The sequence below is a fragment of a genome, unplaced genomic scaffold (assembly GCF_019419815.1).
Source record: "Pyrus x bretschneideri cultivar Hongxiangsu unplaced genomic scaffold, Pyrus_bretschneideri_v1 Contig4, whole genome shotgun sequence".
Lineage (NCBI taxonomy): Eukaryota > Viridiplantae > Streptophyta > Magnoliopsida > Rosales > Rosaceae > Pyrus > Pyrus x bretschneideri.
The window spans coordinates 1,096,558-1,122,810 of record NW_025999723.1 but is presented as its reverse complement, the minus strand read 5'-3'; the positions used below and the strand labels follow the sequence as shown (position 1 = coordinate 1,122,810).

The 26,253-nt window shown below is 39.2% G+C and overlaps 5 protein-coding genes across 6 annotated transcripts; all 5 read right to left on the bottom strand.

The window, feature by feature from the left end:
• Positions 1–2,108: 2,108 nt before the first annotated feature.
• On the bottom strand, positions 2,109–6,938 carry LOC103940158 (importin subunit beta-1). The gene is given in 4 exon segments (XM_048565062.1): positions 2,109–3,349; positions 3,444–3,853; positions 3,855–5,865; positions 6,742–6,938. Coding segments are annotated over 3 exon segments (2,607 nt in total). The 5' UTR covers positions 5,853–5,865; positions 6,742–6,938; the 3' UTR covers positions 2,109–3,150.
• A 1,916-nt stretch (positions 6,939–8,854) lies between these two features.
• LOC125468725 (reticulocalbin-2-like) lies at positions 8,855–10,849 on the bottom strand. Its single transcript, XM_048565016.1, has 6 exons — positions 10,321–10,849; positions 9,944–10,046; positions 9,789–9,854; positions 9,513–9,668; positions 9,286–9,382; positions 8,855–9,198 (listed from the first exon to the last, which is right to left on the bottom strand). Exons 1-6 carry the CDS (start codon positions 10,847–10,849, stop codon positions 9,070–9,072), a joined length of 1,080 nt encoding a protein of 359 aa, XP_048420973.1. The 3' UTR covers positions 8,855–9,069.
• Positions 10,850–11,426: 577 nt separating this feature from the next.
• On the bottom strand, positions 11,427–14,394 carry LOC125468917 (acyl-CoA-binding domain-containing protein 1-like). Of its 2 annotated transcripts, none has more exons than XM_048565677.1 (6): positions 13,712–14,394; positions 13,342–13,447; positions 13,122–13,222; positions 12,901–12,992; positions 11,969–12,066; positions 11,427–11,853 (listed from the first exon to the last, which is right to left on the bottom strand). In XM_048565677.1, exons 1-6 carry the CDS (start codon positions 14,200–14,202, stop codon positions 11,674–11,676), a joined length of 1,068 nt encoding a protein of 355 aa, XP_048421634.1. In that variant the 5' UTR covers positions 14,203–14,394; the 3' UTR covers positions 11,427–11,673. The 2 variants fall into 2 exon arrangements, with proteins under 2 accessions (XP_048421634.1, XP_048421633.1); XM_048565676.1 differs by having other exon boundaries at positions 13,122–13,225; positions 13,712–14,393.
• A 453-nt stretch (positions 14,395–14,847) lies between these two features.
• On the bottom strand, positions 14,848–19,683 carry LOC125468732 (glucan endo-1,3-beta-glucosidase). The gene is given in 7 exon segments (XM_048565041.1): positions 14,848–15,095; positions 15,398–15,661; positions 15,664–15,718; positions 15,815–15,982; positions 15,984–16,792; positions 16,955–17,312; positions 19,352–19,683. Coding segments are annotated over 6 exon segments (1,395 nt in total). The 5' UTR covers positions 17,031–17,312; positions 19,352–19,683; the 3' UTR covers positions 14,848–15,072.
• Positions 19,684–23,377: 3,694 nt separating this feature from the next.
• Positions 23,378–26,044, bottom strand: LOC125468717 (thylakoid lumenal 17.4 kDa protein, chloroplastic-like). The gene is made up of 4 exons (XM_048564980.1): positions 25,871–26,044; positions 25,146–25,273; positions 23,905–24,151; positions 23,378–23,815 (listed from the first exon to the last, which is right to left on the bottom strand). The coding sequence occupies exons 1-4, from the start codon at positions 25,980–25,982 to the stop codon at positions 23,592–23,594; spliced, it is 711 nt and encodes a 236-aa protein (XP_048420937.1). The 5' UTR covers positions 25,983–26,044; the 3' UTR covers positions 23,378–23,591.
• Positions 26,045–26,253: the final 209 nt, after the last annotated feature.

Here is a 26,253-nt window from a genome sequence, read left to right as displayed (position 1 = left end):
AACACCATGAGTGAAATGTGGTTAATTTAGGTCCTCATATACTTTCTGGTTAGTCAATGGATGAAGACAAGCAAGCATAGACCTAGAGTGGAGTACAACATGAAAATCCAATGGGAAGAAAGAAGAGGGTAGGAGGGTTGAACTTTAATATGTTGGTGACCCACACTAGTGGGAGGGAGAGCACTAACATCATAGTGTGAGGGGAACAAGTCAAAATTTTGCAGTACCACCAACACCAACATGGTCCAATATTATATAATCCAACAAATTAAACTATTTAAGACAACAAAGAAAAGTTTCACTAATTAATCATCTCCCAAGAGAGTTTATATTGGTATTGATGGTGTTTGCAGGTTGGTGATCCACAAATTAAACTCCGTGGCAACGGTTCTAGGTTGTCGGGGAAAATACCATGTAAAAATGGTTTAGTTTTTACAAGTCTTAGCATAATCCCTCAGCATCTTTTTCGTTTACTTTCATTTATTATCAATAAATTTGGTGGAGAAGGGTTGACCATAGGGTTTCTGGGTGTAATGGTCCTCATGCCTTCGAGGGAGAGTATGTGTCTCGCATGCAATCATTGCTGAAAAACTAATCTCACATAATCTTTTTCCATTTGGAAAACAAACAAAAAAAAAAAAGTGATGCAACAAGAACGCTCATGGTCATATCAAGTGCGGAAGTAAAAACGCATGTTAATTAGCACATATTGACTTAAAATATATCATTCTCAGTAGAATATCTCGTGTAAGTAAATACTCTCATTTACCAAGAAGGACTTATGTGCGACAGAATGGGAATGAAAGTAAGAAATAGATTTTGAAGTCAAGCAAGAAGATTTTAGTCCATAGTCCGTAACATGGATGAGAGAGAAATCTAGTGCTTTCTCTACAGGATTTGGTGTCACCACATGGGACAAGGATTGTCTGCCCTTCCAATTTCAGTGTCCTTCCGTATTTTTCTGTTTTGTGTGGTCACGGTTAAGTCACGTCAACATTTTATATTATTTTTTTATAGAGATAATAAGACAAAAATGAATAGTAATATAAAATATTGACGTAGCATAACCGTGACCACACAAATAGAAGGACACGGAAGGGTACTGGAAGTGGGAGGACAGACAATCATTGTCCCACCACATGACTGCTTAAACAGAAAGTGGTACTTTCTATTCATTTTGGATTGCTTATTGTCATATGATGTCTTCCCCCTTGTACCCTTCTCTTTTCTTTTTTTTTAGGAACTCGCTTAGTACGGAATATTGAATTGAAAATGATAACTTTATAATATCAAAGCATATTAAAAACTAAAGTGAGTGATTTGGATTCTGAAATGGACACAAAAAAACACTCACGCCTTCGAATCTTTCATTTTAAAGAGGATATTGGAATGTATTTTTCTTTACACATAATTTATGTTCCACCCTTAAATTGCACATAATTTTTTTTCATTTTTCATTTCTACATACCTTAAAAGTAAAGAGTTATCCATTCCGATTCCACCTTACTTACCAAACAAGACCGTTCTATTTAATAACATCAAATCCACTTCGTTTGGTTTTGGTTTTATGAGGTCTCAGTCACGATTGACCTCACATGGTGTGGCGGGGGGATACCAGTACCACTGCCATAAACGATGCTGAGTATGTAAAAGTGGTTGTATTGTATTGGTGGCAGTCATATCACAAAAGCTCACACCACCCACCTTTGAATTTTTGAATAGCCTTCAAAGTCGAAAGTTGAAAACCTACCATTTTCTTTTCCATTTGGAAACTTACATGAATTAATTTCACGTTTACTTATTTAGAACGAGGAGAGATGAATCGAAAAGGTACAAGAATTGGAATGGAATCTATAAACCAACTAGCTCCCTAATCGATCTGATTCTTGAACTTTCAAATGCGTACCGTAAACATAGAAAAACCAAAATCAAAACCAAAATCATTTTAATTCTCATTTTATGTAAAGTTCGTTTAAAATTACGGAACGATTATCAGCACTCAAAAAAAATCATCAAAACATCCAAGCTTAAATAAGGCGAAATTTTTACTCGGTCAATATATGTCCAGGGTTTTCCAATGCAAAAATCTCAAGCCACAACATTAATAATTCAATCAAACTATTTATAGCTTATGCATTAAATTCTGAAAAATGACCAGTTATAAACAACACATGACCTGAGGCCGATAAACAAATACAATGCCTCTCCCAAACTTCCCAACAAAATAATCCTCGCTATGCCACCACAATTCGCGGCGTTTAATCGTAACAAACTTCGAAAAGGCGGACATGACCCAAAAAAAAATATGATTACATGTTCCCCAAGCAAAAGAAGAAGAAAAATATCGTATGTCTTTCAAAACGCGACGTAACAATGAATTTATGAATGCATATGGTATGCGACACATAACTAACTTGACCTTCTAGCAATGATCAATATGAATATGAGCGATGCAATGTAGGATTTGCGTTTCCACGAGTTCATGGTGACGCTCAAACCTCGGGCGAACCAGAGGTAGTTTCGCTTGCTAAGGAAATACTCTGGAATATGAACTAAGACAAGCAAAAATATGATGAGATGCAAACAAGATGACAGAAGGGGACGGAATTCAGGAATGAAGACCTGCTATGGAGGATTTCAGGAATACGGCACTTGGGGTTAGTGATAAGACGCCAGCACCGAACAAAATTAGGCATTGTTCGTCCATTCTGACCCCAATCTCGTTGGAGGAAATCATCAGGGGTGGTGGTATGGATTAACAAGATCTTGTTTGGCGTTCAGAGCGCAATTCACCTCAGTGACACAGAAATGTGGACTTCATGAATGTCACTTACCTTCCCCTCCGATGCCACATAATCTGTGATCCACAGAATTTTGTTAGTTTTGATTGCAGGCCTTAACCCACTTCTGCAACACTCACTACCCCCACTCTTCCTCCTTGACAAAACCAGGACCCAAGCCCTCGGCGCTGATGCAATTGTTAGTCACAACTTTTGGAGATGATGCAAGTTAGTGACAACTTGAAGACGGACAGCTTCGGTTGTCTGAAAATAGCGATGCTTGACACATGCAATCCTATGACCCGACTCAACACACCCAAATGCATGCAGGGACTTCCAAACAAATAGAATATACAGAGTGGCAATGGCTTCAAACTGAAATGGCACGACTGATGGCCATCTTGGCCCATTCTGCAGATTCTTTAATCAAATTGTCTTCGGAAGACAAGCACTCATTTAAAAAGTCTCTGCACGATTGAGATTGCTGTATCAAAGAACCTGCATTACTTCCCAGTGTATCTGCTAGATCTCCAAGGACACCAATGGCTGTTTTCATCACCACTTCATCCCTACATGCAAGTAAATTAAAACAAACAAAATGTCAGAAAAACACAACAAAAAATTGTAATTTTGTAGTACCAACGAAACAGTAGATCAACTCACATGTCTTTCCTCCTGTATATGCTATCCAAGAACTGCAGGATGTGCGGAGCATAAGATATCAAAACCTGTGTTTTCGGGGAGTTCTTGAAACCTTGGAAAATCCCAGAATATGCCTCCAAGATTCCGTTCCTCAGAGAATTGGTGTACTCTGTCATTTCATCATCACCACCCGCAGTGTGGGCAGACATCTCTGCAGCACTCTGAATCATTGGCATGGCGTACATCAAGTACTTGTCAAAGTTCTCTCCTATTGCAAGAGCTATATCACCAAAGCAGGAGAATATAGGAGGCTTTACAGAGCGGTGCAACTGGTTGCTTGACAGATCCTTGAGAAGTTGGGTCATAATTCCATCACAATAAGGCAGAATCTTATCTTCCACTGCTCTACAAATATCCCCTACAACACCAACCTGTGATAGCACAGATTTGGTACTCCTCAAAATTTTGAAGCCCCATTTCAAGATACTTGTAAAACTCTGGCAAGTACTTTGCAAAATCCGGGCCACTTGTATATGCAACGGCCCCAATGGCAAGCATGGCTTCCTCATGGACAGTAGCACTTCTACAAGCAAATACCCTCAAGAAAAGTCCCATTATCTGATCTGCGTATGGCATGAACACATATTTCGTGGGCTCTGATGAACCTAGTTTCTGAATAATGACCTGTAAGCACCCACAAAGAAGTCCTTGTAATTCACTCTGCCTCTCTTTCTCATCAGATGCAAGCTGCTGGCCCTCAAGAGTCTGATGCAGTTCAATCATGATAACAGGAACAAGTTGCAACACCATGGGGGCAGTTTCATCAGTCGAACACCTGACTACTTCATTCAATGCTTCATATGCAGCAGTCCTTAATCGTGATTCCCCAGCATCTGGTCTGTGAGTAACAGTGAGTAGAGCCTGTACAATTTCCTGGAAAAAAGGGGCAATGGAAGATGATGGGCCAAAATCCTCATAACCCTGGGCCAGAAAATAGAGAGCACCACATGCCTTCTCAGCAACATTTGGAACATCTTTCATGCTCTGAAGAAGAACTGTTATAATCTGTTGGCAGTTTGCTGGGGTAATTATGGGTGTATCCATAGTTGAACCATGAAGGAATTCAAAAATTCTTCCCAATGTCCAAGCAGTAGTGTCCTTCACATGGTTATTTGGGTCCTTTGTTAAAGCACTGAGCATGAACGTCAAAGCAACATTTACAATAGGCGTTAACATGTTTGCCGAAGGACCCTCCAAGATGGAACCAAACGCATAAGTAGCTGCTTCTCTTTGCCTCCAATCTGGTTTTGTTATGTTTTCTTCAATGAAAGGCATAACAAGTGGAACAATATCATCTCCCACTGTCCGAGCAACCAACCCAAGGCATGTCCCCCCAGCCATAGCAATATTCCAAGCCCCATCTTCCTCCTGATCATCTTCCTGCTTAAGAAGCGTCTCCAAAAGCATAGGGACGAGGGCAGGGATTGCCTGCTTGATAAAGTAAAAGCAAGGAATATCAGAATCCCCGCTAAAATCACCCACATAATTTTCCAATATATCGATCTCCTCGTCACAAATCGAACTCCAGAATTCAATGGCTTGAAGAGCAACAGGTTCCTGGTCTTCCCTTACAGCTTTTGCTGTGATGCTAAATATGTCCTGAATGTAAGGGGCTAATTTCTCGTAGTAAGATGAAGAAATGGAGACTAAACACTCAAAAGCTGCCTGTCGAATCTTCACTTCAGGGGACAGAGTTGCCTCACAGACAACTCTCATAATATAATCACGCTCCATATCATTGCTAAAATTGGCCTGAGCAAAACCCAAAGCATTGTACAGTGCTCGGGTAGCAGCAAGCCTAACATCATTGCTCCCTTCGGATGCGTTCATACCCTGAACTACAGCTGTCAGTATTTTATTAACCTGATCTTGATCCACGACATCAGAAGAGATTTCCTCACACAAATACCCAAGAGTCTCTAAAGTAGCTTGCTTTGCATGCGCTGGTAACTGATGAATATTCGACAATAGTGATCCAATCAGTTCCGGCCACTGTTTCATGGGCAACTCAATGCCCGCAACCTTTGCAATAACTTGAGAGGTAGTTGAACGAGCATCAGCTACAGAGGAAGCGAGTGTCTGTAACAAGAACATCTTAATCTGCGCTTTCACAGAAGTTTCCAATGCAAGCCATCTTTGAACAAGCTCCAACTTTCTAGGTTGTTCTTTAGCATCCAGGGCATTCTTCAGTATCAGACCTGCTAATTTACGGCTTTCAACAGGTTTTTCTTCATTTGCTAGCTCTCTAGAAAGAGACAACAAGAACGATGGAGGATCTTGCTCCTGAAAGTGTTTCAAACTCTCTTCAGCTTGATTCCGTACAGCTCCATCTATAGATTGAGCATTCAGCAGCACCTGGGTAATTTCCATCGATGTATAGTATCTGCGAGTGTAAATTTTAATTGTTTAGACATATTGGAGAAATACAAGATAGAAGACAATTAAATCATAGCATTTTACAGAGACTGAAAAACTGTTGAAAATCAGATTCAGAAAATATTAACATCACGCAAGAATAGAAAACTATTACGCCAGAAAATCTTCTCCGTTCCACCAACTTGGTTTACAGAAAGATGTCTAACTGAAACAGCAAACCCCCGACTTTGCCCAGAAAACCATTCACCAATGCACTGCAAAGTTTACTGATGCATCTATTTAACAATCTAAATCAGTAGGCAATACACACACAAACTTGGCAGGAAACAACATTTACTGGAACACCGCAAATTATCAGGAAACCAAATTTCAACATAAAAGAAATTTACTACCCATACAATATGGCGTGTATACGTATACATATATACATATACAATAACAGCCAAGACTTATCCAACTAAATGGGGTCGGCTATATGAATCCTATAATGTCATTGCGCTCGGTTTTGCGCCAAATGCAAGCAACAAGAAACCCTACTCCATCTAATCAGCAAAAACCCTACTTATGCACAAACAAATCCACAACCGAACATATCCCCCGCCAAGAAATCCAAAACATAACCAAACACAAACAATTTCATGGATCGAATGAAACTTCATACAAAATTGCATACATCTCCAACAAACCTTAACAAAAACGAAGCTAAAATTCACAAAACGCAATCCTAGGCCATCAAATTACTCGAAAATTTTACGCATCAAATTCAAATTCAGCGAATCGAACCGGAACAATCAGGATCAGACAACAACACGACAGTACGCACAAACGTAGTTACCACTGAAACAAAATCGAGGTTTCCGGAACAGGACGGCGATAAAATTACCTGAAAAGCAAAAATAAAAGAACCTTAACGTGGTCGAACGGTCGTGGATCGGGAGCAGAAAGTCTTCCTCGGAGACAGCAACAGAGACAGACGCAGAGGGCAGAGAAGCAAATTGCTACGATGGCCTCGGATTGCAGAAAGCTATCAACTTTTTCTTTCTTCTCTCTCTCTTTTTTTTTTTTTCAAAAAAATATCGGCTGCAATAATTTTGTTTTGTGGGGCCTATTATCGTACGCCTTTCCGGAAATTGGTTTTCGTATGAATTGACTTGGTATCGAAAGTTATGGGGCCTTCTTTTGGAGAATAGCTTGGGCTTCTCATTAGTTTGAATTTTTATTCTGGGCCAAGTAACTGATTTGTATTTACGGTTGGTAGCTGACGTGAGTAGGATCAGTTGGTCAATGTATGAGATTTGGTTTGGAGTTTGATTCTCCCCTCGACGCATGCAAACTCATTGAAGTTACAATGAAGTTTGAATCATTGTATTTTATACTCTGGTTGAAAAAACGCTTCTAAATCATAGTATAGATAGCAAAGAGCTCGTTATTCAAGTTGTTAAGAACTCATGCGCTCATAATCTTGGATCCTCAACCCTAATATTTTTTTGGTTGACAAACCATGGTAAGTTTATTCTGTTTTTTTGGTGAAATTTGCAATCTAGTTGGAGAATCAAGAAATGCATTTCTCTGGGCCATCATGCTTCAAAATTCGTTGTGATAATCGTCGTTGACACCAACATCATAGACTATGCTATAGAAACATAATGATGATCCAGCATCTCCTCCGCTGTTAATTTTCCGTCTTTGTTATTATCTGCCTGAATCGAACAATGCCACACATTTGATTTCATGTATTTATCTCATCACGTCTCATAGATAGGAGTAAACTTGCACAATATTTAGCATAGGACAATTCTCCTGGGTGAATGTAATGCAGCATTGGTTTCAATTCTTCCGGTTCCAAGTGCCTGTTAAACATTTTTCGATTTCGAAAGATACTGGTACATTTCTCTTACTATATCATTGGCAGCAAAGGAAGAAGATAAAAATGAAGTGAATCTATTGCATTTATTCTATATATAGCTTGTCTGTACATTTTGCGAACTTGTAATCACTTGGAATTTTGCATTTCTTTTTGCTGTAGAATGCTGGCAGTGTAGATGCAACTACGTCCACACGCGAGCAGGTAGTTAAAATAATTCTAGTAATTCCAAGTTTCACTAGCCTTTTGTTTGAAAGATTTTTCACTTCTGCGCTGTGTTTGTGAGGCTTACTGTTCGAGCATTAGACATTTGTCGTTTTAGGTTCATACACTGTTCTTTTGCTCCGGAAACATCAGGCTCCATTTTATCAAACTAAAAATATATGACTTAAGATGATACTATTTCGATACGAAGTGGAAGTTGTTCCTGGAGTCGATGCGCCTGATATGAAATGCACGCTAGTTTGTACTGAAGTGGATTTGTACTAAACTTTTGCAGATGATGTCCGAGTGGGATGATGAGGATGAGAGATGAAGAGTCGCCTGAGGTGAGGAAACACTAGAATTGTTTTCGCTGGACTTATTACAAGACGTACGAACGTACTGCACATGCTGTCCTAGGAACATAAAGAATGTTCTCTTGCTCTGATCATACGAATGAATGTTAATTCTAATTTGATCGATGTCTGGGTCGACTGCATCTGGAGTCTGAACCAAGTGGATGATTTGCCAATTTTAAATGCATGCCATGCCATTGCTAGCTTGTACAGAAACAGTTTTCTACTGAAAATTTGCAGCATGATGAGGCGTCGTACGAGGTGGAACATGAGAGGATGAGACAGGAAAGAGTGAGGAAGTTTGGTAGCTAGAGCTGGTAAGTACTGAAAACTTGCAGTATGATGAGGACTTGTATGAACCGGAACAGGAGATGATGAGACAGGGAAGAGTGAGGAGGTTTGGCACGTTGTTTGTTTAAAACTTTGATGCAAAGAGACAGACACATTACGCTTCTTTTATCTCTTAGGAGAAAATAACAGTCAAGCGATTCTACAAAAAGCAGTTCTGAGAGAATATGAAGAGGAAACTAACTGAATTGTTCATGTAATTTCCTTCTATTTGCTTCCAACAAAAACGTTCCTAATTAGTAAAACCCTTTCACACAACGCTCTATTTTCTATCCTAAGTATATACCAGTTACGCACCACTACTATTTGAGTCAATGCTCAACCTAATGAAAGCAAAATATTTTATTTTGCTGTATTTTTCAAATGACAAAACAAATACACAATTAGGATAAGCTTTCTGCCAAAACTAATCGAAAAATCCATTTCTCGGGAGCATCAAGCTTCAGAATTCGTCGTGAAAATCCGCATCAAAATCTTCGTTGATGCCGTCATCATATACTGTGCTGTAGAAAACATAGTCATGATCGAGCATCTCCTCGAGCGTTAATTTTCTATCTTTGTTATCATCCGCCTGAATCGAACGATGTCACGCATTTCATTTCAAATTCATATCAACATGTCTCATACATAGGAGTACACAAATTGAAACATTACTAACCTCCGACATCAGAAAGGTTGCATAATATTTAGCGTAGGAAAATTCTCCTGGGTGAATGTAATGCAGCATTGGTTTCAATTCTTCCACTTCCAAGAGTCTGTCAAACATTTTTCAATTTCGAAAGACATTAGTAAAGTCCTCTAAACTATAATATTAGCCAGCAAAGGAAGAAAAAAAAATTAGGTCAAAAAATGTGTTAGCTTTAAGTTCAAGGCATGCATGCATACTTGTTCTTGTTCACATCAAGTTCTGCAAATTTCTCTTCCGGTGTGGGTACATTTTTCCCGCCCCTTTCAAATTCAACGTAAGTCTTGTAATTATCATAAGCGTTGTGTAAAAACTCCTGGAAATTCAGTTTGCCATCGTTATCCTGATCCATCCGCCTGTAAATTATAAGCAGACATTTCGTTAATCCGTTCCTTTGCATCAAATTATTCAGAAAATATATAAAGCCATTAATATGTTTAGTGTGAAAGACAGAGAAGATATGTGAGAAAATGTACTTCATTTTTTCCCTCAACAGCCATTTGTGAATTTCTTCGTTGTTACTGTCTTCTGGGTGCAACAAACTGCAACAAAAAATGGAGATTTCTGTTGAACCAGAACTCGCAAATCGTATATTTTTTGCCACGGTAATATGGGAATGAAGGGAATTTACTCTTTAAATTCATTGAAGTTAAGTAATCCATTCTTATCAGCATCTGCATTATCAAACTGCTGCTTCCACCATCCAGCTTCACCGTGCTCCATTCCGTTTATCTCTGTTTCACCAGAATTCGAGATACTTAAAACCTAAACTGTTCAAAGCTCTAAAACAAATGTTATCTCCACACCCCCACGTGATCAAAGTTGAAGGAAATTGAATAGAAGTTTTTCCAACACGTCATGTCTTTCCTCAAGACAATACGTACGTCCTGCAGAAAGAATCTCTACGTACTTATAAAGAAATAAGTACATCCTGCAGAAAGAATCTCTACGTATATTCACACACACACACACATAAACTTATAAAGAAATAAGTACGTAGTTAAATACCTAGGTCCTTTATGGAAAACTTGGGCAGATACTCCATGAAAGAAATTGTTCCATCACCATCTTTGTCATACGATTCCATTTCTTTCTGCGTCCTATAATTCAACCTCTCCACGGTTTGTTTCATGACCCAATCCTCGAGCTCATTAGAGTTAATCAACCCGTCTTTTGGCGCCTGGTCTATCAACGGGAACAAAGTAATCAGCCTCAACGTGAGGTTCAACTTTCCCTCATCGCCGAGATATTCATGCATTTCTTCCACCTCACTCGCATTCATCATGGGATTGTTGTTCTGTTCCGACAACCCCACGTGACTATTCGTTTCCCCTCTTAATCCACCACTTTCCTTGGCGTACCACTCCATCTTGGCTGCCAGAGGGTCGAATATGGGGGCGTGACCCGCGTAGCCAAGACGTCGGTTGAGGCCAAGGTGGGGGTGGGGGTGGTTGGGGCCACGGTGTTTGGAGGGAAGCATGACGAGAAGAAAGATAAAGGCGGTGGCAAGTAGCGCGTAGACCACTGCCTTCGCCATTGTTTGGCATCAAAGAAGAAGAAGAAGCCAAAGCATGGGGGGAAAGGTGGTGATGATAAGCAGCCTACGACCAACTGAATAATTTGGGTGGTGCAGAAACGGTTAGTGACCGTTAAAATTGGGAGGTACATATGATGTAATGTAGCACCTTTGCTTTTATCGTCAGAGATCGGGTGGGGGGACATCTTTATTTGTTCCAATTTAGCAAAACCTCGGGCAGGTGTCTGTCTCTCTGTCCAGGTTTATTTAAGGTTTTCATGTTTGTAGTAACTAACAGACGCACTCGAGAAATTATTAGATGGTACTGGACTACCGTGTGGACTGTTTTGTCATAGTTGGACATGTAACAATTAAATTGGTAACCTCATCGCATTGAATGGTACGAAGACCGAATAGCTGAAGGTGAAAATATAAAATCAGACAGTTTCGGAAATCAAATCTAACAATTAAAAAACCCGTAGTACTAATAGCTACGTAGCATTGCAGCGATTTTATTGTGCTATATAAAGAACATAAAACGGTTTTTACATAGTAAGTAGGACAGCAATTCATATATATTAAAACAAAACAAAAAACATTAGATCGATGGTAAAATGTAGGCCCTCGATATGCATTATATTGTGCCAGTTAAACCCAGGGAGTTAAACCTTTCTTTGCACTTCTACGATAGGGGAAACGAGTAACCCAACGAAAGAATGTTACACAACGACGAGGTAGAAACTACGTACATACACAACATACTGCTCTATTTTCAAATCTCTTTAAAAGACGAACAGATTAGGAATATACATCCCCCGTGAATGTTTCAAATAAACGACGGTCAGTCAGTGACTCTTCTGCTTTGCACCCTGAAACCAAGGCCAGTTTGACTCACAGACATCACAGGGAGAGTTGCCATCGTTGTCCTTTGCACTTGTGTCTGCATTTTGCTTCACAAGAAATTCAGCAATGCCTTCTCTATCACACATAACAGCGTAATGCAACGCGGTTTGCCCCTCATTGTCCTTCCAAGACCAAAAGAACAGAATTTTAGGATGGCATGACAAGGGGGATGGGGTGGGATTTGGAAAAACTTAACAAATTTTGCTAACGTAAGTAAATGTTTATCTTTTAATCTACCTTTTCATTAACATTGGCATTCTTGCTAACTAGCAGCTCTGTCATGTTCAGGTGCCCACGATCCACAGCCCAATGCAATGGGGTCCTTCCCTCACTATCTGCAATCAGTGCACATAAACTGTTTTACGGCAATACCAGCATTATACAAGCACATAAAAAGTTTGAGCACAAGAAATTCCGTTCAACATCCTAATATAAAATAAAGGGTAGCATGATAGACCACCAATAAAAATAGACCAAACACTTTTCTGTGTGAGGAGAGAATACATGCCACAAAAAAAATAATTAAGGCATGTACATGCATCCAACGAAAGAAACATGTGGTGTGCTATTTATGTGAGGAACAAGCAATAAAAGCTAGGTTAATAGAGATATGCACCCGGCTCAGTTTGAAGTCAAACTTGGGGTACCACAGCTTTTTGGCCTAGCCTTTTCAAGCTTTTACAATTTCTGTGCTGATTTCCAAACATATATAAGCATGTTAACAACAATACTGAAATTGGAGGCTTCCTCGTTTCTACATGCCTTAATGATGTTAGTTTGAACTTTATCCTATGTGTTATCAAAGTTTATACTTAAGCATGTTGACCATAGCATAAAACGTATTTACCTATCTTAAATGATCACAATCCTAAAGGGTCCAATCCACTGTTGTTCAAACTTTGTTTTATGCATCCAAACTTGGATATTAAGCTTGAATTATAGCTCATTTATCAAGGAAATAACCTCTAAAAAGCTGAGATTTAACAAGGAAAGGAGCTTCTATGAAGCTGGGCCTAGTTTATGAGCAGCCTTAGTCTGTTAACAACCCAGCAAGAAAGAAAGTATACATGACTTCATGGTTATGGACGTATTAATGGAATACAACAATTACGATAACGTCAATTGAAACTTAATGAACCTATTAAAGAGGCAGATGGAAGAAAACAGACCTTTCTGATCCACCGAAACGCCACTTTCAATGCATTTAAGCAAATTATCCACTTCTCCTTCTCTTGCAAAGGCATGAATAGCATCCATCTTTCTGAAAAATAAAAACAAAACACCTTACGTTAGCATTACTTTTTATTTATTTCCAAGAAATGATATCTACTAATCGACAACAATGTGTAAATATTAACCCTCCCATGCTTAGCAGTCCTAAGAAACTTACAAATCCTTTTCAGATTCTTCCTCGTAAACAAAGGTGCTGAAAACCGGTCCCATTGGTCCTTTAGAATCATTACCAGATGCACTACCTTCTCCACCTCTGCTCTTCTAGTAATCATATGCCAATAGACAGAAAGAAACCAGCAGAGAAAACCCAACAGAAAGTAAGTATTGCTGTCTGGCAGGACTAAAATAAAGTCGAAAACAAAAGAATAAAGACTCACCACAGTCAGACCTGCTGCCCAATTAGGATAAAGCTCTGTGACAATATCAATGTACTTCTCCATAGCATCTTCAGGAGGCATAGCACCCAATTTCTGCCAAGCTTGCCTATAAGAAATCACCGAGCGAACAGATTCAAAAACACAGCAAGCCACTAAAGTAAGATACACGGTTTAATCAACCCTAATTCACCAATTACCCAGTAAAAACATTACAATTAGGGCAAAACTCCATCCATCTAATCATGATATTAACCAAAATCAATCCAAGAAACACATTCCCCATCCTTATCAAGCTGAAAATAAAATCCATATAAATAAATCCAAATCTTGCAAGTAAGTTTTCGGTATAAAGAAATGGCAGAGCAAATACCATTTCGCGCGAGCAGTCATTTTCAGAGCAGATGGCTGCGGCGCGCTGCAGGGTCCCTCAGTAGCAATCTTGTAAAGTCCATAAAGCTTCAACTGCGCATCACTTGACACCTTCTGCCGATCCACCGCAGCCGCCGCGACAAACGCCGTCGCCGCGCTGAACAGCTCGTCCAATTCCGTACTCTCCACGCCTTCCCAGTCATCGTCACTGTCAGCTTCGCTGCTATCGTTCCTGACGCTGCCGTGCTCGGCGACGACCGATTCGGCCTCAATTGCCGCGGAGCTCAAATCGGCGGAGCGAAGCTGGTCGTCGCGGGGCTCGGATTTGAGCGGCGGCGGATTGGTGTCGGCGGGGGCGGCAGCGCGAGCGCGAGTGAGGCTGAGATTCTCTTCCTTGAAGGAGATGACTATGGCGATGAGCTTGGCGAGGAGGTAGGAAAAAATGAGGCCGAGGATTATCGATTGGAGGAGCTGCTGCCACTCTCCGCCCATTGTTTCTTCTCTGCGTAAAATCCTAAACCCTAACCCCAAACCCTCGAAATCGGGGATCTAGAGAGAGAAAGAGACAGAAAAAGATTGGAGTTTTAGAGAGAGAGAGAGTGAGATGGTGTTTTACTCCCCGGAGATCAGAGCGCACCGCATAGGAGACAATCATCGGGTCCTCCGCGGACAAATAGAGTTAGGTGAGAGCTCACTCATTAAATTTTAGTTTAATTAATAATTAATTTGCTTATACCCAACTTAGCTGAATTTTTGTTGTGTGTATCTATTAAGTATAATATCAATGTACATGAGTTACATTTGATAAAATATTAATAAATAATAAATAATATCAATGTACATGAGTTACATATAAAAAATATTTTTTATATTTACATAAAAGCCCTTATCGTGTCTTGATCTTGCTCATACCGTTAACCATGTCCAAACTGTGTCCGAGCGTGTCGGCGCATCCAGGTGGCCCTCTGATAGTTCGAAGTTTTAAAGTGTTCGTGCAACATAGGCTAAAACACATACAACTTGTTCAACAACCAACAAAATAAAGTTAGTTGGAGGTTACCATTATAATAAATTTTCAATTCATGTTACACATTATTTTAATTTTTGATTCATGTAAAATTTGACGAACAAAGCATGAAAATTCAGATAGCATTCGTATAATTCCCTTAATATTACACATTGTAGATGCTACATTAGGAAATCACGATTTTTTTTTTTTTTTTTTGTCTAAATACTTATCTTATTTATACTACATGTCCATACAAAACACCAATCGCTAATATCTTTTTATGTCCAAAAAGAAAGGATTGGTAACAGTTTATAATCTATGGGTCTTCTCCTCCATTGCAACATTCTTCATCATCAATACTTGCACTTTCCATAGCCTGCGAACAAAAAAAAAAGATTAATTAGTAAATCAAACAATGATCAATTAGCTAATTACTATTATATACAGAACAAAAATCATTTTTAGATCTCGGTGTCCGAGCCTAAAGACCAAGCGATCTAAATAACTTAAATTGAATCCAACAGCCCCCATTAACTTATTTCACTTGACCATCTCACACATACAAAACTTCGATCTATATTTTACACAAACCAAAATTCTTAAGTTTCGGACAGTAAAGTGTGTATAGGATCCAAATTGTTCTACACAAAAACGAAAAAGGGTTTGCATGAAACTGACTTGGATCGACGGCAGTGACGGCGCCAGTCTGTTCAAAACCACAATCAGAATCCTTCCTTCCCATTGCTTGAAAGTAGACATTCATGGCATACGCTGCATGGGCTCTAACTGTGTTGGGCATAAAGCACGGCCCACCTTGTTTGATTGGCCCACAATTCAATCCCAGCCCACAAACATAATCAATATTCTTCTGCAGCGCCTCCGGGTCGGCCCCTTTCTTGGGCAAGCACCACAATTTCCCGCCGTGTGATCGCGGAGGGCTTGCGGTGCCAACACTGGGACTGGGCCTGGGCCTGAGTTCTTAGGTGTAGTCGAACTAGCCTGTTAAATCCAAGTCCACAAACCAATCAAGCACATACATAATAATAATATCAAGAAGGGGAATGTTTTAGGGTGATTATTTGCGGCGGCAGCTACCGTGTGCCGAAGGACTCCGATGTTGTAGGTCGGCGTCAAGTCGGGCCGAAAAAGACCGAAATTCCTCTCGGGTGTTGGGCCGGGCTTGAGATTTTCATTGAACAAGGAAAATACGAAGGTCTCAAAAGTTCGGTTTGGCATTAACGGGGTGCCATAACCTGATGTCACTGTGTTGAATGAGATTTCGATTGTAATCCTCGGCACTCTGTGCGTCAACCCCAACTTGGGCTGGATCACCCTGAGAGGGCCAACCCGTTTCGGCAATAACAATCTCAAGGTCCTCAAAGCCCACAAGTTTCATGGCTGAAAAAACAGCATCTAATTGTGCATCCAACATGTTGGTGTATAGCATTTTAGTATTCCCGTCAAGCACACCGGGATTTGGCCGGAAAAGCGCGTAATCAAGCGTTTCGGGGGAGTATCCGAAATACGGATACGGGTTCACCATGAAAGGAGAATTGGTGGATTGCAAGAAAGTGAGTAAAGGTTTAAGGACATGGATGTCGTAGCCTTGTCTAAATTTGCCGGAGGAAGGTGGGGTTGAGCTGGAGAGAATGCCTAGAGAGTGTGGGGTGGAGACCTTAATTTGGCGGTCCCATGACGCATCTACTAGGGCATTGTGGAGGGCTTGCATGGCAGGGACAAGGCCAGTAATGAACAACTTGTTTGTGGTGGATAATACTTCGTTGCCTACTAAAATTCGGACAATGTTGGTGGCTGGGATATGAGGCTGGACGTTGGTTTTAAGCCACTGTTGGGCGGAGCGTATCTTGGTGAGGTGGGGGATTTGGTCATTTGGGATAGTAATTGTGACAGCGATGCCGGTGTGAGCAAAGGCTCGGAGTATGTCGGGGTTGGTGTCAAAGAGCCTAACACGGTTGATAATGGTGGATTCCAGAAGGAAGTGGGCGACTTTGGCCGGCGGAGGAAGGTCATTCGCCATCGTGCCATAGTTCACTCCTATAGATCCTTCCCCTCCTATCAACAAAAAGCAAAGAACAGAAAAACAAGACTTTTATTAGCGTAAGCGATAATAAGGGAAAAGATATACTAGAACACATAACCTCGTCTGCATAGAGTAAACGCTCTTAACTACTTCAGCTTCTGATAGATGGTATGAGGGTTGGAGATTATGCGTACCTTGAACGAAGATTGAGACGAGGAGGAGCAAAATGCATCTTCGAGACGACGTAAAATTGAGAACAAAATTTCCCATGAGTAAGAGTAGTGATGTGTTTTGGAGTGCTGTTGTGCATATTGATGCAAGGGTGCTTCTGGTGTGCCGGTTTTGAAGAAGTCACTTTTGGATTCTTTGCGTTGGAGTTGGGACTTGGGAGAGTACGGTTTCTTGCTGCCGAGGGTTAAGTGTACATGTCTTGAGAGAGCTTTTACCTTTTTGAGCCTACTTTTAAAACACCGCCCGCAATTAGATAATTTGATTGGAATGAAATCCACTCTGGATTTTTGTGTCCGGAGGCCACGTATCGAGAGATCAAAACTGTTCAAGAGAAAGAAAGAGATATGAATCGTTCAAATCTTTGGATTTTTGTGGAATGGTCGAGTGAGATGGCCTAATAAGAGCAGTATGATTGAAATTGAGTGGTCTGAATTTCTCGATCAGTGGTGTCGGATGCAAAGATCAAGATTGGATCTCAATTCAATTTGATTCTCTGTTTCATCATTTCTTTTTCTTATTTTATATAGATTGCAAATCAGGAATAATTTTTGTTTAATTTTTTGTTGAACTCGGTGTTAATTAAGTAATTACCAATCAAACAAAGTGATAAAAGATGTGAATATATGCTGTTATGAAAGTAATAAGCAAGGGATTGATATCTGAAATTCAAGCTTTTGTTAGTAGCTAAAGTTGATTAAGTACTGCTGAGTCGATCTTAATTTAATTTGAGTGGATAATCGCTTGGGGGAATTGACCTTTACTTGTCATGATGAACAACTGAATGATGCTTGCAGTCCCAAATAAATTAATAATTAATTAATTCGAAGTGTAATATATTTTTTTCACAAACGATGGAATCCTTGCATTAAGCTAATTGATCTAAATTATGGGACGGAAACTCGAACTTGGATGCAAAGGTTGAAGCATACTAGCACATTGCTTTAGCCAATTTAGCTATGCACAAATATGCAAGGTCTAATGTTAAAAACTTAGATGAAATAGTAGCTTAAGTAAAAACTACTAGAATGCGACTATAACATCGATGGATCTTAAGGATCATGGTTAAGTTAGCTAGCAGCTTAATTAGCACATCTGGCATAGAAATTTTGTTTGCACCTGTAAAATTTGGGAGGAATGGCCAGTGCATACACATGATCGGATTGCCGATTGAGGAAAATGTACGTGCTCCAAATCAAATGGTGTTTCACGTACAATTAGACGGGATCGGATAACCCTTTTTCCTTTTTTTGTCTATGTTACTGGTATTCTCTAACGAATTACTAAGGGTAGTGATTTCACATTCTTGATTTCTCCCTTTGCATGTAACTCTACTATTCTCGTTTTCATCCTCTGCATGTAACTCTAGTATTCTCTAACGAATTACTAAGGGTAGTGATTTCACATTCTCGGTAGCTAGGCATGTATGGGTCATATGTCCACGAAATTATGTAAGGCTAGGTAGCCCAGCATACTAAGATAGGGTTTGCTGGTGTACAAGAGGGTTAAATTCTTGGATCAGTACAGACTTGCATTCAGTCATTAGCGAGAAGATATACAGAGTAAAGAACAATAGGGTAGATGGGGCTGGCACTGGCGCTGCACATCGATCACCTGTCTTTTTCAATCTCTCTTCTTCTTAATTAATTTTCCTTGAGGAGCTTTAATTACAAAAGCGAAGAAATATGGGCTAGAGATCCTCTTCGGATTTCACTGTCCGAAGGCCAAGGACGAGACTACTCAAATTGAATCCGACCATCTCTATTAACTTTTGCTGGCTCACCTCACACAAACCAAAGACTTCGATTTCTCTTTCACACAAACCAAGGACCTGAATTACCTGGTCCTTATGCTCTGAACACTAAGGTCCGGAGAGGATTCAAATTCAGAAATATGAACATCACAACAAGGTTAATCTATAATGGAACAATATTCCGGTAAATTAGAGTCAATTATTCAAAAAGAAGTTATTTGAACGAGATCTATGTTATAACTTTGCTGGCGATTTGAATTACAAAAAGGAACACCGCCTTCTATTAACCACAATTTGAAAGCTAATATACGCAGGAAATTAATCGATGTAATTCTATATCGGTGATTCAGTATATTGTGCTGAATACAAAGTATTGATTCAAGTTCTATATTGGTAGTTTGTATATGAACAATAGTATTAATTAAGAAATTAAGATCCACCAGGCAAGATAATTAAGTTCATCTATGATCTTCCAAACATTACTTCTTAGCTAATCTATTATTAAGCTAGCTAGGTGATCTTAATATGATCTAAATGAGCAAATTAAGATAATATATGCGTATTAATTAATTAACTAGCAAGAGAAAGTAGAAAATCAGTAATACTTAACTGTATATAATTAAGATTGATGAACTAGCTAGCAATCAAGACCTCCTTTTGGTGCTGAAACGGCAGTTTTACTTTGATGATCATACTGCAAAAATATTCCTCTTGTAACGCTGCTTGCTCAAATGAGCATCTCAGAATTGCAGAAGCACCAGTGCTATATATATATATATGCAAGCTGCCGGCAAACTGTGGCTGGAATACTCATTTGAGCAAGAACCATTACAAAGAGGATTAATCCCATAAAACTCTCTCTCTCTCTCTCTCTCTCTCTCTCTCTCTCTCTCTCTCACACACACAGAGACAACTGTCACTCAACTGAATAAGCAAGCATATGGTTCTTGTAATATCCCTTCAATGTAGGGCTGTTCTATATATAGAAGGTCATAACTTATAAGTATGGGAAGTGATTTGGTGGGAGTGAAATCACGGTAATACTGTACTCTATAGTTACAGTAGTTTAATAAGGAGTCAGGACCCACTCCACTGCATGCGTATAGCTAGAACTTAAATCGACGAGAAAGACTTCTATGAAACAGGTTAACTGTTACTGTGGTGTTCTCAATAACTAATAAAATATCAAGTGTAAGACTTTCTTCACATAGAAGTGGTTCAAGACCCACGCTGACGATGAACTCGTTCCACCTAAATTGTCCTGATCAAGTGAAAGCTACCTCCCGATCTCTTGTCATCTCGATGGTATGGTACTATTAATTAATTTGGAGCCGTTGTTCATGACTAGCTTAATTAATTAATTGTTGCGTAGTTAGGGTTTAGGCTAATGGAATCAGTTTGTTGGCAAGCATATGATCATGGAGGAAGGAAAGGCGGTGGGCACTTGGGGAGCATGTGTTTGTCGTTTTAATTCAATATTGACAGTCCGTTAAAAGGGTGGTGCTGCTGCTGTTGCATGGATGCGACATGCAGCTAGCTAGCTAGAGAGGAGGAATTGTAGATGGCAGGTTTTGGAATGGTTGGTACGTACTTCTCACTACATCTCTGCATGCAACATATGGGAATGGTTGCTAATAATTCAATTCAAACTAGTAATGCTCCAAACCCCAACCACCAAAACTTAATTATTATGATGTTACACTTTTAAGAATGAGGATCCTCTCTGTGAGGATCGAGAGATTCTCTAATCACATTCGTTCATCGTATATCGTGCGATCAATTTCGTTAGGTACTATTTATATTCAATTTTTAATAAAAAATTTACATAATTTCTGACCGCACAATATACGATAAACGAACGTGATTAGATGATCCTCGGGATCCTCACAAAAAGGATCAAAAGAGAATCCTCATTCCACTTTTAAATTCTTCAAAATGCAAACGTCATTCCGAATGACTTTCACATTAATGGGAGGAGAGATTTTGTATATGGTCTAATAAGTAAGTTGAACTACTCTCTATATTACCAATTGGTTTTATGGTGGAACCAAATTTCTTCATGGTATCAGAACAGATTGTCCCATGTGTGAACCCAAACGGCCACATGTGCTTCACCTCATCCCATTTTTGTTGTCCACGTGTTAGTCGTGAAAATTCGCCACACGTGAGGGGACGTGTTAAGAATGAATCTCACATGGATAGAAGGATAATAAGTAAATTGAGCTACTCTTCATATTGTCAAGTAGTTTTACGGTAGAACTCCAACGCCCTTCAAATGTGACACTATATTGTTTGGAACGAATCTACTTACCTTGTGCATCCAAGTGATTATACTCATTTTATGCATATATACAAGTTCAAGTTCTCTTCCTCAATCTCCACACTTCATATTACTTTTCCGATAATATGTTATATAATCTATTCTATTAAGAGAAGAGGGCTTGTCAACTTTTTACCCCATTTTTTTTCAATTTTGCCTCACTTTTGAATACACAATGTTGACATAAGGAGAGCAAAATAGTAATTTTGTATCTTTTGAACTTTTTCCACTTTTTTCCTATTTTACCCTCATTTTTTATACACAATATTTACATAAAAAGGGCAAAATAGTAATTTTATATCGAAATATTTACATAAGATAAAAAATATGCACTTATTAAGAGAAATTATCCCACCATCATTTTTTCATACACGTAAGTGAAATCATGATGTTTTTTGGATAGTTTGAATGAATTGAAGCAGTTGTGCTTGAGGAGAACGTAAGATAAGGTGAGCAGTTATTCACATACACAAAGTGTGTGCTCATCTGCTAGTAATTATTATGATTACACAACACAACTAAGCGTGCAGCTAATACATCTAGCCTACTAGCTAGCCAGCTAGTACAAGGACTTAAAATTGGAGAAAGGTCAAGAACAAAACACACTTTTAGGGCACCAGTAGCCACCATTATATAATATTATAATATATAAAAATATACTCATGTGATCCACGCTATATGATTTTGGCATAATGGTATTTTATGCTGGGTGCCAATTTTCCTAATTAGACTAATTGACGAAAGCTCAAGAACTCTGATTTGAAAGATTGGTATCAATCGCCATCCTTCATATTTATTCTTTGCTTTTTTTCACTTAAGAATTATGAGACTAAAGTACAAATAATTACCTCAATTATTAGATCAATCATAGTTTCATATCTCATCATTAAAAAATTTTAATTTCATATTTCTATGAAACGGGTTAACCGTTACTGTGGTGTTCTCAATAACTAATAAAATATCATGTGTAAGACTATCTTCACATAAAAGTTGTCCAAGATGAGATGGCTTCTACAAAGAAGAGAAGATGAATATAAAATATCGGGTTACAATGTTAGGTAGACAAGTTTTATGCATTATGCAAAAAGTTGGCTTTTCGGACCACTCAACGGCATGTATCATAGATGACAAATTAGAATAAAAGATCGAAATGGCCCTTGAAAGAGAAAGTTACTAAGTTGAAACGTGGACATGTTGCCCTCCTCTAACTTGACCTAATTCTTGCTGGGTCACTGTCACATTTTATTAAGTGCACTAGACGATCTGGCCGAGCAGCGAGTAGAGTCATTCTGCTTGATCCAAATCTTGCAGAGCTCAACGAAACCCGGCGGGCCTAAACTCAAAAGATTTTAGGCAATGATCAGGAAAAACAAGGGAATAATTGAGTTTAGGCTAAGTGGTGAGATATAGGAAAAGGCTCCGAACACTCGTTTTTTAATTCTGCACTCTTATGTTTGTTTTCTTCCGTCTCTTAGTTTGTCATTAATTTACTCAACCCAACAGTTAAAGAGACGAGCTTAAAAGAAGAAAAATATGCAGAACGATAAAATGGACTGCAGACATCATAATTAGTAATTAGTACCTTTTGAATGAATATCAAGCCTTCAAAGTCAAGGGGGAAGAAATGTAAAAGGAGTGCTGGCGGGAGCTGGGAAGTGAGGAGCACGATCCCCGGGTTTGATTAATATTTTAAAAAGCTGGTTGGTGAGTTGTGAATTTCAACTGAAGTACTGAGCAAGTGAGTGGCATCTGACTTTGGTATGTTGCACACGTGCATTGCGATCTAACTACCCATATCATAATATGGTAGGAATATTTTTGCTCCCATACCACCCTGTATATCATAATTATATGAGTTTAAATTTCGAGATCTGTGTAATGGATGGATACAACCCTATACAAATATCAAAATTTGAACTTGTCAATAGTAATAAGGAAGGTAGTGAGCATCACCACTCAAGTGTGTTGAGCGAAAAATGCACCCTAATACGCCTCTTCCTCACATTTTTCTTTTGAAAAATGATATCTGCACTCATTTTCTTCTTCTGCCTACCTTGCTTATTTATGTCCTTGATTTTCCCTTAATTTATGCAAACCTAAACAGTGTGTACATAAGAACAAAAAGAGTGTGCGGATATCATTTTTCATTGTTTTCTATCTTTGTTTTTTGTTTACTTAAATTGCAATATCATTTTCCATTGTTTTCTATCTTTGTTTTTTGTTTACTTAAATTGCATAGGCCATCTGATGATTAGTGTTTTTCACGTCATTTGACAGAAGAAAAGATGAATATTTCAAACTGAAAGCCATAACAAAGAAGCAAAGGAGAAAATCTCCCGTCTCCACCAAACAAATACTACAACAAAACTGTCTTCTGTTGATCGGTTCTCATACACAGATGCGGGATACCATATATAGGGGCTATACAGTTAAAAGTGCCTAGAAATGAACTCGAAATACAGAAGGAAAACGCAGTTAGCACCGTGTGTGTGTGTGGCTGCTTCTTACATTGAAACAGACGAACCTTGAATTATCGACACCCTAGGGTAGCTCTTCCTTCCCCATTGATAGTTGTATTTCTACAAATTTTCTGAAGATCAATGTACCCTATAATGGTATCCTCGAAAAACACACCGTCAAGGTTTGCTTCGTTGAAGGTGGAACCTGATAAGACAGTGTTAATAAACAAAGCTCCTTGCAGATTCGCTTTCTCAAAGTTAACCCGGTCTAGAACTGCGTTCGAGAAGTTTGTACCTGAAAAAGAGAGAAAAATTGATAATCACCTCTTTCATTCCATATTACGATCTTGTGCATTTGATACCAAGGATGATACACAAGCTTACCCTTGAAGCTGGCTCCTGCAGCATAAGCTTTTGACATCACAACTTCTGTCATGTCTGCGCCATCAAATTTGGCTCCGGACATGAGTGCTGCTGCAAGACTCTTTCCCTTAAGATTGGACTTCTCATTTGTGTAATCACAGAAGCGGAGATCAATTGCCTTGTCGTAAACTCCATTTGCCTGACCTATCGTGTTTCCAACAAATGCAACCTCACATCGCTTTGGATCAGTAGACAATGGAGGCAACCTCTATTGGATACAGAAGAAGTCAGTTTAGCAACTTTTCAGAGTCACAGCTATAAGAAGTTAGAACTAGTAACTTATAATTTGGATAGTGACAGTTTGGCTCCTGCTTATTTAATGGACATGGTGGCGTTTCACAAGAGTTGAAAGAAAACATAATAAGGGAAAACGGGGCATTCAGAAAGGATTCAGTAATAAGAGATCGATACTAGAAGTGGCAAAGTAACAAAAAATCTTATAAAGTATCTTGAGACTCTGCTCATGCCATAAATGGATTTTCTTAAATTTTCTGATACTTAGAATGCTATTGGAGGCAAGCATTGTGCAAGCGGATTGGTACAGACTTGTCTGGTTCTCTACGGCAATTCTAAAACAGGGTTTATTTCTTGACAGCTTATTCGTTCCAACTAAGGCTAGACAAATTTCCTGAGCCTAGACAGCCACCTCTCAACACAATCTTTGTCGTGACGAGTTTAACTGGATAAAATTGCAGTAAAGGAAGAGTTTAAGATTTTCGATTACCACATTTGGTGTAAAGGAATCTCCCGATTCATGAATAAAGCTTTGTGTTCTGAAGCTATGTTTAGGACCTCAAGGATTATTAATAGAGAAATTTGTAACTTGTGGAATTTTGGCGTGAGTTTGTTACCGGTTAGCTAGTTGTATGTACTAGTTTTGCTTGGTTCTTGATTGTCCTTCAAGCTGATGTTGTGTTCCTCACTTTGTATAGATGATCTTGTTTTACAATACAAAACACTAGAAGGCATTTGGAAGTAAGAAAAGCGCGAGCACAGAATGTAGATTCAGTTCAAGATGGGGAATTCAAATCTTCCATGAACATTCCATTAGTCCATTGTGTATAACATCTCAACTACGTATTTTGCATGATATCTATATGCTTCCATTTTAAACAGATGATGAAGATTACAATATCGTAAGGCAACGGCACCAAAAGCAAGCCAAGTGAAGAATAAATATACGGAATGAGAGGGTTTCAAACCTGACCAGCAGCAATTACAGGTGAGGCAGCGGTAGTCACTGCCCAAACAGCAAGAATCCCACAAGCTGCATTCTTAACTTGCTTCCACTGATTCAATTCCTCCTTTGTCTCATGACCATCCCTAGAAGCTGCACCCGCCCAATGAAACCAAAACATAAATCCACATCTTCCAATTTTGCAGAATAATGCAGGATACAAAACTAGGCAGAAAAAGGGCGAACTCAAACCAATAAGGCACCTCGGAGGGTCGGAGGCAACGTCTATAGTACGCAGCCTTACAAAGAGGTTGTTTTTCCAACTCGAGTCCCAAAACTAGGCAGAAATTGCTTATAAATCTACTAAAATAGAAGTTTCCAACTTTTTTACAAGACGATGTTCTAGAGAAGGGTATTTGAACTTTGGTGTAACCTTCCAAGGGGGCAACATTGGGCCTAGCCAACCTTCCTAACCTATATATGCAAAGTTTCTAAAGGCCATTTGAGACTGCATCTTTAAAAACACTTTTATTTATTAGAACTTTTACTACAATTGATTTTATTAGAAACGCGTTGAAATTTTTATTAGAAAGAACTTCCTAAGAAGCATTTAGAAGGCGTTTCTCCAAGTGCTTCTACGAAAGTACTTGTAAGTGAAGCAGAACATGAAATTGTTTTACGTAACAAAAAAGTCAATCTTTATAAACATTCACCAAAACAACTGAGAAAAAATCAACGAGGAAGGCTTACCGGAGCAAAATACGCGCGGCGGCGAGTGGAGCTGCGGGCGTTTCGTCTGGGAGAATTGGAGAGAAACGCCGTTTCGAGACGGAAGAATCGATGAAGAAAGTGAAGCAGCCATTTTTCAGAAGAAAATGGCAGAACTGAGACGATGGTCTTCTCTTTCTCTTATCCTTGTTCTTCGTTACAGTTAGTTTTCCATGGATCAAGATGACGTGGCTTGACACGTGGGATCGTGTCTGACGCCAGTAAAAATCTTTTGCTCTTAGCCTTATCCCCGCGGGTCACCGCCGAATTGTCAATCTACGGTCACGGTTGCACTACCCACCGATGGAAGCGACATGTCGTAGGAGTTCAAAGTCGAACTTAGGAATGAATGAAGAGATATTTGT